General features: G+C 33.6%; 3 protein-coding genes across 11 annotated transcripts; 1 reads left to right on the top strand and 2 right to left on the bottom strand.

The window, feature by feature from the left end:
- Window positions 1-121: 121 nt before the first annotated feature.
- LOC127069049 (protein lingerer) lies at window positions 122-11,256 on the bottom strand. 9 transcript variants are annotated; one of them, XM_051005703.1, is made up of 15 exons: window positions 11,142-11,256; window positions 9,463-9,663; window positions 8,776-9,139; window positions 8,390-8,653; window positions 8,127-8,320; window positions 7,791-8,033; window positions 7,388-7,705; window positions 6,850-7,278; window positions 6,543-6,767; window positions 6,247-6,454; window positions 5,970-6,169; window positions 4,824-5,033; window positions 4,566-4,688; window positions 4,220-4,495; window positions 122-4,054 (listed from the first exon to the last, which is right to left on the bottom strand). In XM_051005703.1, the coding sequence occupies exons 2-15, from the start codon at window positions 9,595-9,597 to the stop codon at window positions 3,806-3,808; spliced, it is 3,438 nt and encodes a 1,145-aa protein (XP_050861660.1). In that variant the 5' UTR covers window positions 9,598-9,663; window positions 11,142-11,256; the 3' UTR covers window positions 122-3,805. The 9 variants fall into 9 exon arrangements, with proteins under 9 accessions (XP_050861660.1, XP_050861659.1, XP_050861667.1 ...); XM_051005702.1 differs by having other exon boundaries at window positions 11,011-11,153; XM_051005710.1 differs by lacking the exon at window positions 11,142-11,256 and adding an exon at window positions 10,650-11,135 and having other exon boundaries at window positions 4,824-4,994.
- Window positions 11,257-11,661: 405 nt separating this feature from the next.
- LOC127069053 (exocyst complex component 7) lies at window positions 11,662-14,665 on the top strand. Its single transcript, XM_051005719.1, has 6 exons — window positions 11,662-12,291; window positions 12,382-12,920; window positions 13,010-13,561; window positions 13,651-13,891; window positions 13,964-14,233; window positions 14,310-14,665. Exons 1-6 carry the CDS (start codon window positions 12,063-12,065, stop codon window positions 14,579-14,581), a joined length of 2,103 nt encoding a protein of 700 aa, XP_050861676.1. The 5' UTR covers window positions 11,662-12,062; the 3' UTR covers window positions 14,582-14,665.
- Window positions 14,609-17,927, bottom strand: LOC127069056 (ras-related protein Rac1). Its single transcript, XM_051005726.1, has 3 exons — window positions 17,383-17,927; window positions 16,437-16,824; window positions 14,609-16,344 (listed from the first exon to the last, which is right to left on the bottom strand). Exons 1-3 carry the CDS (start codon window positions 17,415-17,417, stop codon window positions 16,189-16,191), a joined length of 579 nt encoding a protein of 192 aa, XP_050861683.1. The 5' UTR covers window positions 17,418-17,927; the 3' UTR covers window positions 14,609-16,188.
- Window positions 17,928-18,468: the final 541 nt, after the last annotated feature.

Here is an 18,468-nt window from a genome sequence, read left to right as displayed (position 1 = left end):
AGACGATATTGCAACAGTCCGTTATAACTTTTATTCTCGACTGCTGCGAAACATGGTCATTTATATATCCTTTTAATTGCATGATCGAATAATAACAGGAATAATTGTTTACACAGAGGTGTACTGCTCAATTACTATTATTAAAGGATAAATATATTAATATGCTCACAGAATTTTACAAGTTTTCCATTAGTGAGGCTATTAATAATCCGATGCCGTTAAGGTGTGTTCCTTAATATGTATATGTATTTATAAATCGTAAAGAATGCACAAAATACTACGTACTTAGTACTGATAAAATTATAAAGTTCAAAATGTCTTCCAAGCACAACAGGTACTTGAATTACAAGATTTCTTTAATACATTTATTCTTATATATTCATATTTATACACAGTAGTAGCTATTATTATTTTTAATAATTATATAATAGTTAGCAGTAGTGGCGTAATGCATTTTGCATTCTCGGTCGATCGGTTAATATTTGACAAAAATACAAAAATTATGAATTGTATAATAATTATTACGAGAACAAACGTGCTTACTCTGAAGTTTATCCTTCTTTTTTTCTTTTTTTTTTTCTTTTTAATCATTTTGTTTAGTGGTTTCTTTCAATCTCTACCATAACAATATCCATCTTCCTTTTTTTCATTTTTCATTATAATCACATTTATCGTATTTCTTCCTAAGTTTATCCATGTGTACAGAAAAAAAGTTTGAAATAACTAAAGCCTATGCTAAGATAAAACAAGAACATAAACACTTTCCCGCTTCTTTTCATTACTGCAAATGCTCTCTTTGTGGTGTCCGCTGAACCATATACAAAGAACAACGAACACGTGATCAACGTCTCCCTTCTTACGTTCTTAATGTGTACCTACAACCAGTGGCGTTGTTTATCATTTTTCGGAGGATTCTTATGAAATTGAATCATCTACATTTTTTTCCAAAATTTCTCAGTACAAATGGTATATTTTTGAGAGCAAGGAAGCTAGCCTACTTTTCGTCTTCCAATATCCTCAAATATATCCTATTCATACCGCTTATGTATATATCACCGCTTGTGACGGCTAACGAGAGAGGGAAAAATAGAGAATGAGAGAGAGAGAGAGAGAGAGAGAGAGAGAGAGAGAGAGAGAGAGAGAGAGAGAGAGAGAGAGAGAGAGAGAGAGAGAGAGAGAGAGAGAGAGAGAGAGAGAGAGAGAGAGAGAGAGAGAGAGAAATAGACAGGCAGACAGTACAGAGAGATAAAGTTTACTTACAACTATTTGTTTCTCGTTTATGTCAGCGGTACTTAATAAAGCTTTGACAACCGTTTTTTATCTTTCATCTTTTTTTTGTTAATAGTAAAAGAGAATTTATATCCCACTTATGGTACATGATAACCACGCACAAATTGTAAAAATTCTCACAGCACCACATGGAACGTTCTACATGCATAAATAGCATTGTTCGTTTTCATGGGAAGAATATTGGCAATGATTTTCTATTCATAATGCAAAGATGTAAACTATAACTCCTAAAGCGTGCATTGGTCACCGAATAACTTCTCTTTCAAATTTTCCTCCTTTTAAAGATCGTTCACGTGATCTTTCTCAACCCGCGTAATTTCAAAAATGATCGATACTCTTGGAACAAACAGATGATCGCTTCTCTTTCTTCGTATCAAATAGATAGACTGGCAGACTGGTTATATGACTAAAAATACATTGAAGTATCTATTTTCCTTTGTCGGTGAAACATGACAAATTATTATAGATTTGTTCTAGTCAATTACTTCAGCACGTAATATCAGGTGAATCTAGGTATATCGTATACTAAATAACTAGAATTGCGTGACGTGCTTCCTTCTTATCGATTGAAATGCAAAAATTGCCTTTTATTTCGTTTATCCGATAATATTATCAAACCTACGATTAATTCCGAATAAAAGGTGCGAACGAGATATAAACAATAGACTTTTCAATTATCGATCTTTCACAATCGTTCACAACGTGCCATTAAAGATTTAGAGAATGGTTTGCAATATAAATATGTATAATAAGAAATTGTATAAATTTTCTTTCTTATAATTAAAGAGCTCTATTAAATAATGATTTAATGATATAATGCATTTTAAAGTTGTTTTAACTTTTTACAAGTTAAAGTTTCTATAATGTTTACAAAACGAATCTTTTTTTTTTTCTTTTTACTTTTTTATATACTTTTTTATTTTTATATGCTTATAAAATAATCGCAAAATCTTGCCAAATATAATAGTAATATGTAAATAAAGAGTTATTTGTGCTGAATGTTAAATCTTCATTATTACTTGCGGATGATTAATTAATGAAGAAACATAACGACCATCGAATTTCATGTAACGATCATGTTTAAAGGGTATAAGTAATATTATTGTGAAAAATTGTCGTTTTAACTCTCTAGAAAGAAATGTTAATAGAGTCTCTACGATCAGAAGGAAACAGGGCTGCATTTCGATTTGATTAAAGATACGATAAGAAATTTGTTGATATCTCCTAATATCCCTTGATACTTCTACAGGTATACCTAAAATTTCTTAATTTGACTTTTTATAAATATAAAATAATTTTATACACACAATTATTTCAGATAATATAATCATAAGACATTACCTTTTTGGTTCGGGAACTTTTGTTCGATACCTTATAACAAAAAGTAACGCTCACCTATCTTAATCACTCGAATTAGCGATCCAAGTGAACAGAACACTCTGTATAGGTATAAATAATTGTTCTGATATAATCCCTGCTTATATTTCACGTACCAAAAAGTGAAAATATTATAATCATAAATGTTTATGTACTTAAAATTTTCTTGATACATACAAACACTGCAATTTACAGAAACACATCTTTACATTATTTCATGAAAGGGTGCTTTGTTTTTTCTTTCGTGTAAAGGAGCACGTTAGATGTTAGCCAAAATGCCTACATTTTACAAAAAACTATCACTTTTTGCAGTCGATGCGGTATATTCGCAATTGCACTGTAGTGTACTGAAGCATATACAGGAGCTGATACAGCAGCCGTTAGCTTTTATGGTTTTTCTTTTTCTTTCACACAAGCGCTATGCTATTCACACACTCGGTAGGTTTACTAGTGGTACAAACCACACGAAGCCTGCTCGCGCTTTTTATCCTGCGTTCGTGATAAAAACAAGTAACCGAACAAGTTCTCGCAAGTATCACTCACGCTACCAGTCTATTTGGCACGAGTGCAACTTCCGTTAGGAAGAATTATACAATTCATTGCTTTTATAATAAACATTGTTTAACTTCAAAAACATCATATAACATATCAATATATGCTTATTAAGCATAAGATGTACTAGTAGACGAAACAAAAACTTCCCTCTTTCACATTTCATTATATGAAACACAAAATCAAGATAACAAAATAATCATTGTTAATATTTGGAACGTCACGATTTTGAAATAAAGAGCTGAAATTAATCTTCAGTAAGGGAATCATTTTTAAGGGAAGTTGACTTTGATAGAATAATCTCAAAAAAAAACACCTAAATATCTCTTTTTTCGTAAGAGAAACAACAAATATTGTTTAATCCTTCCAACGATTAAGACTCACTCTTTAGTCCATACTGATTTATAGCCAAAATGTATAACCTGATGAAAAAAAAAAAATCTTTTGTCCTTATTCTCATGTATCGCGTAAACCCTTTATATCAACGTCCATGTTTTACACCACCATATCTCACAATGGCGAATGTTTATTTTTTCTAAAATGGTTGTTACATCGCTCCTTTCTTCTTTATCTCGTTCAAGATATTTTAATTGCTTCCAGCCCAATAGCTAGGACTGTAACCAGGCTTAGCTTGAGCTTTGTTCTGTGAACTTGTATTGGACCTTTGACCTGTGCTATTGGTACCATCCTGATGAAGTGGTTGATGTAATTGATGAGGCATCGTTGGTATAAATAAGTGCGGCGTGCCGTATCCTCCAGGCAATCCTGCATTTTGGCTACCAGTAATACCAAATGGCGGTGGAGTCGCAGAATGAAAAGCTTGTTTTTCATATGACTGTAATATGTTCGTGAATCGTCGTTATTTTATAAAGTATTACTTTTATACTATCATCAATATCGCGCGTGCTTATGCATGCGCCCACATACACACACATACATACAAAGGATTAACTCTTAAATATTAATTATTTCAGAATGAAGAATCAACGTTATTACTTACATTTACTTTGCTAAGTGCTACGTGACTCTTTGCATACATCGTTGCACTAATATCAGTCGCAGATGATCCACCAGTATTGGTATTTCCTGTAGAAGTACCAGTTTTGCCCGCCTGTGTACCAGTGTAATTACTTCCAGCAGCTTTATATTCTCCGGATGGCCCTGCGGACGCTAAAGCATCGTAACTTGCACCACCGCCATAACCAGATCCATAACTTCCTGGTTTAGCGCTGTATGCTCCGCTATTTGTACCAGCATTTCCAGCAGTTGCTATCTGCTATGGTAAATTATATTAATAGTATTTTAAATAAAGTCAACTATAATATACATTATTCAAAGAATCTTACGGGATAAATAGCAGGAGTTCCATATTGAAAACCGCCTGGCATTATGCCTCCGCTATATGTGAAATATGCGTAACCTGGAGGAAGCGTTGGGTTCATCATAGGTTGTTGATGCTGTGTAGCAGTCTGCAAATATTGTAAGTACAGAAATACCGCCTTGTCGTTCGAAGATGAAAGTTCATTAATAAAAGTATCATAATTAAATCAAGCTGTTGCAAAAATACTATTAAATACACTATTAAATAGGTACTTAAATCTTACCTGTTGCGACATAGTGGAAGGAACCGGTGACGCGTTACTATCATTTCTGGCAAACCTAGCGTCGCTAATACTGGTATAAGCTCCTTGGACACCTTGCACTCCTTGAACACCTTGTACACCAGACAACGCATCACCTCGTGCCCCACCAAGACTGGTTGCTGGTCCAGTCGTCTGATAGCCCAGAGCCGCGTCATAGTAACCAGTAGTTGGCTGCAGGTTAGTCAGGGAGGCCAAACACAAAACTACATGCATACACTGTGTACTTCAAATACAAGGACGCTAACTAAGTTCTAAGATCTACATGTACTGGAAAAGGATGGATAATGTACGGTAAATTGCAACTATGTTTCATAGTTTAACTTACTTCAACAAGTATTTCTTATTACGGTTCAATGAAGTGCCCAATCGTAACTATGAAACAAAGTACAATGCCCACTTGCTGGGATTATGATGTCTATTTTCATACAGTTTGAAATACATGATATCAGATACTGAGCAAATGAAATTAGTTAGAAGTGAAAAAAAAAGATAATTAAGCTATGCCTTGTCTGCGATCAAGATCACTTTTCTTTTTCTTTTAAGCATAACTATGCTCACAATATGTAATTGTACACTTTTTATTATATCTTTTATACCTTTTTCAATTGATCGTAGACTTTCTTAAGTATACTACCGAATGACAATTTAAAGGAGTAGTGGTGATCTCAATAAAGTACTGTTTGTCTTATATGCGAGATGCTCTTCGAGAACAGGATATTAAATTTAAAAATTTAAAAATTCAACACTAAGAATTTCATCAACATAGTGATTGAATTGCGAGCAACTACCAAGCATTTAAAAAATGATTAAGTTGGCATTCTGTAAATAAAGTAAAGAGTGATAACATGAAATAGAATGTGATTCAGAGCACCCTAATTTAAATTTATCATGATGCATGTGTCAATATTGTCTCTTTTCAAAAATGATTCATAACTCATGGTGAAGATAAAAACTGATAAAAGGAACGTGTGCTGCATCAATGTACATTACTCTAAAAAAGCAATTCAATTCATTCAAGTAAAGACGTTAACTTTGTGGAAATATATACTTGAATGAATTGTACGGATGTTCGTGTAAGGCAACTTTATAAATCAGGCAACAACTGACCATATGTGGTATTCTTTGTTGCATAAGTTGTAAATCTTCGTAGCTGTACATTGGTTGCTGAAATGTATATGGCACTCCCTGACCCATAATGTATTGGTGACTGAGCATCGGTGCCATACTGCCTGCTGCTCCTCCTCCTGTTATATTGCCAGTGCCACTGCTACCCGTTACAACGCCACTCGATGTACTTTTTGGTACGGCTGACAAAAGAACATTTATGTGTAAACAGTTATTATATTGTCAAATTTATGATTACACAAAGCATATTATAACTTACCATTAGAACTAGTTACTTTTGTCTGAGAACTATTCACAGAAGCTGAACTAAGTCCTAATGTAGTTGTCGTCGTCGTAGCAAGAGAATTGTTAGAAGTCGTTGTACTACTTTCATATTGAGAATCCTTTGTTGTACTACTATTCAACTTATGATTGTGAGATGCAGTTTGTGGTTGACTTGTGTAATTTCCGTACGCACTCGCATAAACCTGCAAACGTGAATTTTGAAATTTTTACCTATTTGTAAGTTTGACCTTTAAGCTTGGTCCGTAAACTCGGAAGAAGGATAAAACTTACAGATTGTGCTGCACTTTGATAAGGTCCGGATGTCTGAGTAATAGGTGAACTAAAAGTAGTAGCGGATGGTTGATAAGCTTGAGGAGTAGATTGAAACGAAGAAGATCCTTGATAACCACTTGCTTGATATCCAGCATTACTATTTGATACAGTATTTGTAGCTACAGAAGATGCTTGGTATTGAGAGGTTGTTGTGGATGCATAACCACTCGTAGATTGATATACCTGAGATAATCAATATATGAAAATAAATAATATAATAAATAATATAACATGTCCAAATATGTTGTATGTACGTCGAAGTTACCTGATTGGTAGTAGTTGGCTGATTGTAAACAGAAGCTGCAGATGTCGACGCAGAAGGAGATGCTTGACTAAAATTTGAAGAATTTGACTGAGGGAATGATGAAGAGGAATTGTAACTCGTTTGTGAAACTGTTGCCGTTGCAGAATACGTATTAGCATTTGTGACTGAAACAGTCTGGAACGACTGTCCTGATTGCGTATTTGTAGAATATGTATTATAAGTGCTTTGCGTGGCACTAGATGGTTGAAATGATGTCTTTTGAGATTGATACGTTGCTGCGCCATATGTAGTTGCATTTCCTGGAGAAACTTGCGATGTGAAATCCTGTTTGGTTATATCCAAAGTTTGACCAGTACTTCCACGACCCGCAAAAGTTTGAGAATTTATTGAATGATCATTTGATACTGGTAAACTGTCACTGCTCGATAACTAAAAAAATTAGCCATATATTTAAAGAGTTAAATAATTATGCAAATATATAAATGTAAATGTAAATTTACGCAATAATTAAAGAAATAATACAAATATATTAATTTACCATTTGAGAAGTGGCATTAAATGGTGTTGTGGAAGTTTGTGTAGTTTCAATATCAATGGAACTATTTGTGCCCGCTGTGTTTACAGTATTTGTGGTAGAGGGAACATCAACATTAGAGATGGTATTATTACTCGAATTATATTTTTCATTAGCTGAACCATCAAGCGAGCTTGAATCACTTCCAAATTCAAGTGCGCCAAACTGAACATCGAGAAATCCGATGCCACTGTTGACTGCATCACCCGGCATTTCTACCGCACTAGATGGTATTTTCGATGGAGGTGGTACTCTTGGACGTTGTTTAGATTGTCTTTGAGGCTATAATGTTAACAAAATATTGTAGATTTGTTAATGTATTTAATTTAAGTTTAAGAAATAATTGATTAATTTACCAGTTAAGTACCTGATTTGTTATTGAGGATGGAAATGAAGGCTGTCCTGCTGTTTTTAAATTTTCACTAGTTTGTTGAGTTAGCTGTGTCAAATACTGAGTTTGTGCAGCAGTTAATACACCACCGCTAATAGCATTTGGTTGTTGTGAAAGTTGCATCGTTGGTAAGCTCAGTACAGTTTGTTGCTGTTGAGGTTGTTGTGGAATTAATGCTTGTTGTTGTATCGTTGGTATTTCGGATAATTTTGATATTTCCTTACGAATAATAAATCAAATAGCATTATTATCAAATAATATTGAAAGCGTTACGTAGATTGCATGTCACATTCCCATTACAAAATTACTCACTTCTTGTTGCAGTAGTCCGAGATTGACAGTCTGATTTGACTGTATTGATTGTAAATCTTGAGTCTTTGGTTCATCATGTACAGGAGCTTGTTCAGTTAAAGAAGTACTTGGTGTAAAAACTTTTGTATCTGCTAATGATCCTGTGTATTCCTCATTATCCCAATCTTCTGTTGATTCGTAATTGTTCCAAGCTTCTGTGTCAAGATTTTTAATAATGATTAAATGGAATTTTTATTGTAGAAAAATATATTAGAAATTTTTACCCATTTTTGGCTCTTGAATACTTTGTTGTTGTTCTTCACTACCTGCCCAAGTGTCAATTGGTCGACTGAAACTATGAGTTGAAGAAGTAGAAGCTGGATCATTACGATTCGCAAATGTTCGTGGTCCAAGACCTCTTCCACCTCCACGACCTCCACGTCCTGATCTACCAGGACCTCCTCGTCCTCTTCTACTGCCACTGTAGCTACCATCTCGAGCACTCTCTTCCATGTTTCTCTCATTTTCTTTATTTTCGCGACCACGCCCTAATTATAATTTATAAATCTTCAATAAATTTCTTATTCTTATGTTTTAAAAATTGGACGATTTATTGTCTAATACAAAAGAAGATAAGTGATTCCAATTATCATCTTTATTTTAGACTTACATTCACGGTTGTCATGATTAGCACGACCTCGCATTCGTGGTGGTCCACCACTTCGTTGATTGCGTCTTTCTTCCCAATCACCTCCGTCATTTTGACCACCTGGTTGATCAGCAGCTTGCTTTGAGCCACTTGGTTGACGAGGCTTCTTTTTTTTGACTTCCCATTCTGTTTTAACACCTTCCAAGAGATCAATGGCGGCACGATTCAAATCTCCATCGCTATCATGCAAAGCCATAATGACTTCATCTTCGGAACGACATGTTAAATCCATAACTTCTTTGATCCGTTCTTTAAATACTGGGTCTTCAACCCCTCCCATGCGAGTATCAATGATCTGTGCATGCCGGACCTGAACAGTATTAGGCTAAAAAGAAAAAAAGAAAGAAAGAAGAAGAAAAGAAAAGATGAAGAAGGAGAAAGAAAATAAAAACGCCGTAGTATTTAAAACAAAATTCTTATTAAATCTAGGAATTCTTTAGTTTAATAAAAGTTTTATTATTAACTATTTAATATATTTGTTCTTATATTACATTTAACTTGCATATAATTTTCAATATAGTAAATTTTGTTTGTTTTTTATTTTATTATTTATTTTCTATATACAAGATACTTTTATACGTGTAAATAAAAACATTAATATAAGCCTATCATCTGCAGCATCAAAATAACAATATACTTATTACTAACCTGCATTTTATCATGTTTTGTTGAATCTGATGATTTAGTTTGATGATGATCTGATTTTCCATGTTGCTGTGATAATTTGTTTTTATTAGTGCCTCTCCCACTGGAGGACACTGATGTTTTATTACTTGAACTCATTGCCAAATATAGCTCCACACACTATCTCACTCACCTATCACTCTATATACACTCTCTATTTACAATCTGTAACAAAAAACAACAATATATGGAATATCTATATGAGGAAAGATATTATAAAGCCTTATTATACATGTTTTAAATTATTATTCAAAAGAAACATCTCTCAATATTATCAAATTAATAATAATAGATTTTGTTGTTATTTGAATACAAAAATTGTTTGAAATAACAACATTTTAATTTATCTAGTAAATAATGTATCATAATATCCAGAAATAAATAAATAGATATATAAAGTAACAAAGTTTTTTACATTATTTAAATATATATAAAATATAGAACAGATACTTTTTTAAACCATTATTAAATATGTTAAAAGTTAATAAACAAATATATTTAACAAATTATAATTCTATAATGAGATACAATATGTGTTAATTTCGAATGTGAACTACATTCATTATAAGTATACAAATGTAGTGTATACATGAATAGAATAGGAGTTATAAATCTATATCATAAACGATAAATAAAAATAATATCTAATGTAACACTTAAACAAGAGTATATACACACTGTAATAGAAAAATATTTGAAAACAAAACGCTTCGCATGCTGTAATTTAAAAAATATAAATTGGAAAGTCGCTAAAACAACTATACTTAGAGTTTCAATCACATGTCTATATCCCAAAAAGAAAAAACTTGAACGATAGTTTTCATTAAAACAATCTCACAAGGTAAGATTAGAGGTATTAGCATAATAAAGATCTGCAATAAATTCATTCGTTAAATGCTTAAACCATAGAAGGTTAGGATAGCCAAATAATATTCATCTTGGAACAAATCTTAAAGACCCAAATATTATATAATCAAGGAATAAAATTTCAAGGAACAATGGAACGATCAACGTGTGCGTTCAAATGGCCAGTAACACGATCATATTGTAGAAATATTCTTGAGATTCTTCTCTAAGATGATGGGGCATCCTGCAGTGAGGTCGAACGGTACTAAGAATATGAAAATTTCAAAGAATATTACGAAACACACTGATTTATCACGATTGATGGAAGAATACCAGAAGAAAAAGATTTTGACATAAGTGGCGATTATGCGAGAACGATTACGAGGAATAGCACAAAAGACATTCCGTCTGGTACATCCTCGACTTGGGGGCAGCAGCTTGTGGAAGAACTATCACTCAAGATTGTAGTAGAGACAGGCACAAACGTTTTCATTAAGATTGTAAATTCCGTAACGGCGACAACAAAGTCATACGCTTTTAGTAGACCATGTGCACGGGAGACGCCATTTCTGGATCTGCGAGGAAGGCTTGTCAACCATCGTCGCATCGAAGCATCGATGGATTGCCCGTAAGAAGGTTCAGTCTAAATATTTGCGTGTAACTCACGGTTATTACGAAGGTCGTTCGCGTCCTTGGGGGCGCGTGCAAAGGCAGAAATAAGCGGAATTCACGACGCCTCGGCTTTTTCGGCCGCGGCGCGCGAAAAAACACGAAAAAAACAACGAATTCACTCGTACCTGGTTAGTGCGCTCAAAACGCAGCTCGGTCACGTGACCGCGGTTCCCCCCCTCTTTCGTCGAACAGCACCACCTTTGCCTAGGAGGTTTCGTATGACAGAGCATGCCTGACCAATTTCGACTAGTATGATTATGTTTGGTAACTTACATTTTCAAAATGTTCCCATATTTTTTAAACTTGATTTTTTGAACGTTTAACCGTTTTTTGTACTACCCTATAGAAACGTTCAACATCGAGGGACATATTAAAATTGCTTTTTCCATTGTGAGATTAATTTTTAAAAATACTTTATGAAAAATTCATTTATTTGTCAATAATGCTTTTTGCTTTCTCCTTTTTTCACCTTTTTCGAGATCTGCTAGTATTTTTCAATCAATCTTATATGTTACTTACACTGAAAAAGTTGACCAATGAACAGATGTCTTGTAAATCTATCCAATCAAATTAATTTTATATAAATCTCTTTTTCTGATTTGTCAAAATATTTGGTAAACGAGCGATAAGGTCAATCACCTTGTTATTACTATCTTAAAATTGATTCAATATTTCTTTGGTTTGGTTGGAAGAAAATCGAAAGAGCACGTTTCATTTAAAACGTACCTGAAAGTATATTCTATTTGATGCATTTAGCGCATTGACGCGTTGGCGCTGACGGTAACGTTCCATTTCATGAATTCAGGATGACGTGCTTTATATTTCTTCTGAAAATAGCAGATCTGATGCAAACGGTGAAATGAATCTGATTTCTAATTTGACAGATTTCATTGATTTTTTAATTAAGAATAATGCTTATAAATAATAACAACAACAACAACAACAACAACAATAATAATAATAGTAATAATAGTAATAATGATAATAATAATATCAATGACAAAATAATTTGTACATCTTAGAAGAACAACAATATCAAAGCAAAAATGCATACTACTTTAAATGATACTTCTGAACGAAGATTCGAAATACAATGTAAATTGGAATCAGAAAATGCAGCTTTAGAAGCATTGAAAGAAGCAGAAGAACGAAGTCGAAAACTAACAAGTGGTGTTCTTGGAATACTTTCCTCTTTGGAACAACGTTTGGCTACTTTACGGCGTACCATACTTCCTGTTTATAATGAAACTGGAAATTTACAATCCCAACAACATAGTATGTATGCCCTTTGAAAACAAATTCAATAAATATTTTTATTTGTTATTATCAGTTAATCTATAATGTTTATATTTATATTTATTATAGATATAGAAAAAACACTTAGTATATTAGATCATGCTATCGGATATTATGGCGTATGTCAAGAAGTAGAAAAGTCAATACGTAATGGACCTAGTAGTTCTGCAGGTTTAAGCAATTTTCTTGACGCTATGAATCGTTTATACAATGCTCAACGATATTTTCAAAAAAATAATCCAAGTTCTGTGGAATTAGAGAATGTTACAAGTTTATTTGCCATTGGATTAGAAGCTTTGTACACAGAATTTCATGATATTTTGACCAGACAAAGTAAACCTATTTTACCAATTATTCTTTTGGATCTCATTGGTTCTGACGAGGATACGAGCGGAGAAGACGCCCCGCAGTCATTATGTCAATTACCAGAAGCTGTCATGGATGATTTACTTAAAATTGCTGGTTGGTTAGAAGAAAGAGGTCAACATAAACATGCAAAAATTTATGCTTCTGTACGTTCTAGTATTGTCCTTCGATCTTTACAGTTACTTAAAGAACATCAGAGAAGTGCAAGTGGAGGAAGCACACATGCAGGCAGCCCAATGCCGGTAAATCCATTAATGTAAAATTATGATTTAAATTCTAGTGACATTTTATACAATAATTATCAATTATTTATATCCTCAAATGCTTTTAGAGAGCCAAATTTGCTAATCGTCATTCAAGTGGTACTCAAGAAACAACAGGAAGATGGGCATCGCGAAGATTACAACACGCACTTGAAAAGAAAGCAAGTAAAATGTTATTTAGAGCATCACAAACTACCGGATTTGGTCTATCTTTAACTGCATCAAGGAAACCACAACCACAACTATCTGGATATTCAATAGAAGATGTAGCACCGGATGAGCAGGAAATGGAAAATTATCTTTTATTAACTGCAGGACTCCATAAACTTATGCAAGCAGAACGCTCGTTGGTTAGTAGAATTCTGCCACCTTCTTTACAACTTCAAGTACTTGAAGCTACGGTACGCAATGCTATGGATCTTGTGGCTCACGATGGAGAAAGTATTGCAACAAGGGCTAAACGATGTATCGCAAGACGTGATTTTTCTGCAGTTCTGGTCGTTTTTCCAATTTTGAAACATCTTGGAGAACTTAAGCCAGATTTAGAGAGGGCAGTAGAAGGATGTGATTATGCCCTTAGATCTAAATTTGCCTCTGTACTCAATGCATTGAACGGAACAGTACGTTGAAATATCTATTCTTAGAAGATCTATCCTTGATATGCTATCAAGAACCTCTTATTTGTACTAATAATAAGAATATTTTTTAGGGAGCTAAAGCTTTAGAAGATTTCGCAGAAAGTGTCAGAAATGAATCCAGTGCAATTTTACCTAAAGATGGTACTGTAGCGGAAGGTACAAGCAATGTCTTAGTTTTTCTAGAACAATTAGCTGAATATGCAGACACTGCAGGAACTGTTCTTCGACGTAACGCAGATGTGGAATCTGTTATTCCATCTTCTGCAAAACAAACAGAAAATGCACATAAAATTGTACTTGGCATTTATATTAGTTAGTATTACTCTAATTTTAATTGCAACAACTATACAATTAAACATAATTAATGACTTTACATTATTACAGAAAAGGTCTTAGCACAATTGAACTTAGCATTAGTCAGCAAAAGTGATGCATCGTATTCTGATCCTTCATTGCGAGCGCTTTTTCGTTTAAACAATCATAACTATGTTGTAAATGCTTTACGTCGCAGTTCTCTAATGGAACTTTTGCTATTAGCAGAACCAACTATCGAACAAACTTACGTTGATTTACTTCTCAAAGATAAGTCCAATTATGTCTCTACAACGCTTGTTAAAGCTCGTGGTTTTCTTGAACATTCATCCGATGAACCAGGTTTTTAATTTAATATATAAATTGATAGCTACGATTTTATAAATTTGATTAAATTACACTTTGTTTCTTTTTACAGAACCTGGTTCTAAAATACTCAAAGAGAAGTTCTTAGGATTTACAAGGGAACTGGAAGAGCTTGCTAAATGTCAACGCTCTTATTCTGTACCTGATGGACGTTTACGAGAAGAGATACGTAAAGAACTTGAACAAGCTATCGTTCCCTTGTACACTGCTTTTTATAACAAATATCGTGGAGTATCTTTCTCAAAAAATCCAGGAAAATACGTCAAATATACACCAGAACAAGTTAAATCTCTAATAAATACTTTCTTTGATGCGTCGGCATAAAATAGGATTACAAAGAACATAGTTGAACAAGATGGAAAGATGCTTAATAAACACCCATTTAATAAAGCATATTTAGTTACAGTATTTATGGTTTTTTTTTTCATGGACCGAATCCTAATTCCACCTGACAGATTGTACAGGTTAGTAGACTTTTTACGACGTTCGAATATAGATCTTGATCCAGCCGTTTTATATATATTTATAATATATATATAAAAAAACAAGTAACGTTCGATTTAGATTCGATCAGTGACTTATACACATAAGTGATAATAATAGGAATACATTTGAACTTCAGCATTTATGTACAATTATTTGCTATAGATTTGTTTTTTTCTTCTTCTATGCTTACACATTCATGCTCCCTTTTTATCACACAATTAACATACCTGCCATACACTCAATCATTTATACTGCATTTTATTTTGCATACACTTATCCTCTGCTTCTTTCATTTAATTGTATGTATCTCTAATGTTTGGCTGGTATGCAAGACAGCCCACATCAAGACGATGTACTGTGCGTACTAATAACAAATTCTACAGTAAAACTGTAAACAAAACAGCACAAGGAAGCAGAGAATGTAATAAATCGATTTTACATACATACTCATATCATATACACCAAAAACTTATACAATTGTCTGTTTTAAACTCTGATATATATATATAGAGAAATGTTGATCAGTTTAATTAAAAAGGTGTGGCATCTTCCATGGTTTGCAATTGCATATGGTATTACGATTACATAGCAATTCAAGTTTTATATATAGAGAGAGATCTGACTTTATATATATATACAAAATCTCCATGAATTTAAGATATCATTTTAAAAATATTTTCTTACGGCTAATTATTTTTTAATGTAATAATATTCAAAATTTGACTAAAACAATATATAAAGTGAGAAATCAATCTAGCTAAATTTATGTAGCAGTAACATAATATATCTATGATCAATGGATCATGCTAACATATATTCTCTTATAAAGATAAGATTCTAAAGATTTCTTTTATTTTTTTATGTGTATATACAGCTGCAAACTATACATGGATCACTCTCCCGTTTGATTAAGCTGATTAATATTCGATTTCTGGGCTCTTGTATAATTACATAGCAATGTTTGTATTTTACCCTTTATATATAATTATTAATCATAATATTAATAACACACTTTAGCATACTGTACAGAATCAGTTCTTCTTTCGGCATCTTTTATACTTTGTTTATCTAGAATACCAGCCTACTTATTCTTCTCTTTGTTACGAGATTAAAGCTTAGACTGGAAATTTGTATGATCGGCACAAGAAACAAGTGCTTGGATCTTTTCAATTTTGGTACCAGAGATAACAGCATAAGTTTGCATTTCCAATTAATGTAAATTTTGTCCACAATGGTAGTTTAATCTTTTAGTACAAGAATCACCAAATTGATATTTGTGCGTTTTCATGGCAGCTGTTGTCAGTCTATGAGAGCTGGACACAAACTGCACTATGGGGTCGAAGATCGGTAACTTGTAGTGATTCAATTGAAATTGACAGGCTGGAGATGAAATGGTAATATGCTCGATGAACTCCAGACCATTAGGCAAAGGATAACAATTAATATTATAGAAGGAAACATCTGCGTTTTGGTTTAACCTGAAGAACAGGACATAAAACAGCACGAATAGCTTCATCGAAAACAGTCTTCAAACCTTTCTGCGTTAAAGCAGAACACTCTAAATATTTAACAGCACCTATCTCTTTTGCCATTGCCAAACCCTAAAAATAATGAAATCAACATGATAACAATAATACATGCCAACGATTCAAATATTCAAATATTGAGTTTAACACAAGCTTAATTTACATACCTGAGGATAAGTAATAGGTGCCAATTTCTTATCTTTAAGACGCTCAATAGTTTCTTTGTCTTCACGAAGATCCAATTTAGTGCCTACCAAAATGATTGGAGTGGCAGGACAGTGATGACGTACTTCTGGATACCATTTAGCACGAACATTCTCAAAACTTGCAGGATTTACCAACGAGAAACAAATTAAAAATACATCTGTCTGTGGATAGGATAGTGGTCTTAATCTGTCATAATCTTCCTGACCAGCAGTATCCCATAAACCTAGGTTAATGGGCTTTCCATCCACCATCACGTTCGCAGAATAGTTGTCAAATACCGTTGGGATATATTCTCCCGGGAATGCATTGGTGGTATAGCTTATCAAGAGACACGTTTTACCCACAGCTCTGTAGTTACAAATACAATGAATATACGATGATTATTAGTTGTTCCATTGCTTTGAAAATAAAATGTGTATTATATGATAATATGGGTCCTATGATATTTCAAGTAATCAAATTTTTCTAATGTTCTTCCATTAATTCTCCCTTTGAAAAGAATAACGTTTAAATGATAAATTCAGAGAAATCTTAATTATATTAACGTCTATGTTGTCTCGAGCGAAATGCTAAATAAGCGATTTGTCCTCGATACGTAATCTATAGGCGTGATACACATTTCGCTTAGAAATTTTTTCATTCGATAGGATAGGAATCCGACCGAACGATTTTATCTATAAAACGTAAAAACATGTTCAATGAGCTCACGGGCGTGGTGAACTCATGAAATACATTGAGAAATGGGCTTTTAGAATTTCGAGGTGAACAAGCTGGAAAGAGGCTGAGCCACTGAGGTAACAACTCATCGTCATCGTTTATGGGTTTGACCTGTTTGTTATTACCCTTTGTAATAACGACCTTACGACCCATTTTTTTGATTCTGTTTGAAAAGATATATATACGTACCCGTCACCGACAACCACGCACTTGATAGCCTGCATCCTGGAACCTGGAAACGTCCGTAATATGCGCGAGAATACGTAAAGTCGCGCGACGATTATTCTTTACCCGGTACCTCCGTATACGTATACGTATATAACTGTGTGCGTGTGTGTGCGTGCGTACGCGTACGTCGTACGGAAGGATAGAGATAGATAGATATATAGGAAGACAGATAGAGAGAGAGAGAGAGAAAAAGACAGAGAGAGAGAGAGAGAGAGAGAGAGGACCTTGTTGAGAACGATATAGGAGGAAAAGGGGAAAGAGAAGGAAAGTGATAAGTTATAACATTACGGAAAAAAGTACGAACAAAGCGAGAAGATATATAAAACGTATGATGAAATGGAAATAATGCAGCTAACCAAATTGAAGCGTTCTGAAAATATATTCTAGTGAGGTTCGAAACGTTAGAGAATACGATGAAGCTTCTTCGAAGGTGGGGAGGCGATCCAGGAGAACGGAGGGGGAAGCAGAGAGTAAGAAAGAGAGGCAGTAACGCACACGAGGTTATAAGAAGATTGGATATAGTGATAGAGAAGGGGAAAGAGGGAGTGTGTGAGAGAGAAAAAGAGAGAGTAATATGATGAGCTAAGACTATGGAGAGGAAAACTATCCAACTTGACGAGGATCACAGCGGGAGATATCGTGATCACAAATTTCTTTTTTGACTTATCACCAATCCAGACAAAACTCTTTATTTCAAATAATTCTTTTTTTCTCTTTTTCTTTTATGAGTTTGAAAACAATACGACCGGAAATTTGTCAATGTGTCATCACATATTTTTTTTTTTATAATCGTTATGGCGGAAATTACTGAGAAACGATGACATTCATGGACATTGTTCTTTCGATAGAAAACATTGCTGACTCACTGAATACTGGATACTATGATACAATTTAAATTATTTTATTTTTGCTATTTTATTTTAAAGCATCGTATTTTAAAGTTGTTGAAGATTTGGTTTCTACGATATTCTACTTTTAACTTTTATCCAGACTTTTTTGCGATAATGTTTACAATGTATGGAATTATTATTGTCGAGTATCATTTGT

Source organism: Vespula vulgaris, chromosome 14 (assembly GCF_905475345.1).
Source record: "Vespula vulgaris chromosome 14, iyVesVulg1.1, whole genome shotgun sequence".
Lineage (NCBI taxonomy): Eukaryota > Metazoa > Arthropoda > Insecta > Hymenoptera > Vespidae > Vespula > Vespula vulgaris.
Note: the sequence above shows the minus strand (reverse complement) of the source record. Positions and strands in the feature narration are given on the sequence as shown.

What these genes read in the sequence shown, in the direction of transcription:
- LOC127069049 (XM_051005703.1), bottom strand. Translation starts at nt 9,597, where the DNA reads ATGAGTTCAAGTAATAAAACATCAGTGTCCTCCAGTGGGAGAGGCACT. An exon ending in CATCCTCAATAACAAATCAG is followed by an intron (nt 7,706 to 7,790) that starts GTACTTAACTGG and finishes TTAACATTATAG; the next exon opens with CCTCAAAGACAATCTAAACA. An exon ending in AACAAAGAATACCACATATG is followed by an intron (nt 5,034 to 5,969) that starts GTCAGTTGTTGC and finishes ACTAACCTGCAG; the next exon opens with CCAACTACTGGTTACTATGA.
- LOC127069053 (XM_051005719.1), top strand. Translation starts at nt 12,063, where the DNA reads ATGCATACTACTTTAAATGATACTTCTGAACGAAGATTCGAAATACAA. An exon ending in TTTACAATCCCAACAACATA is followed by an intron (nt 12,292 to 12,381) that starts GTATGTATGCCC and finishes TATTTATTATAG; the next exon opens with ATATAGAAAAAACACTTAGT. An exon ending in TGTACTTGGCATTTATATTA is followed by an intron (nt 13,892 to 13,963) that starts GTTAGTATTACT and finishes ACATTATTACAG; the next exon opens with AAAAGGTCTTAGCACAATTG.
- LOC127069056 (XM_051005726.1), bottom strand. Translation starts at nt 17,417, where the DNA reads ATGCAGGCTATCAAGTGCGTGGTTGTCGGTGACGG. An exon ending in TGCGTGGTTGTCGGTGACGG is followed by an intron (nt 16,825 to 17,382) that starts GTACGTATATAT and finishes TTGTAACTACAG; the next exon opens with AGCTGTGGGTAAAACGTGTC. An exon ending in CACCTATTACTTATCCTCAG is followed by an intron (nt 16,345 to 16,436) that starts GTATGTAAATTA and finishes CATTATTTTTAG; the next exon opens with GGTTTGGCAATGGCAAAAGA.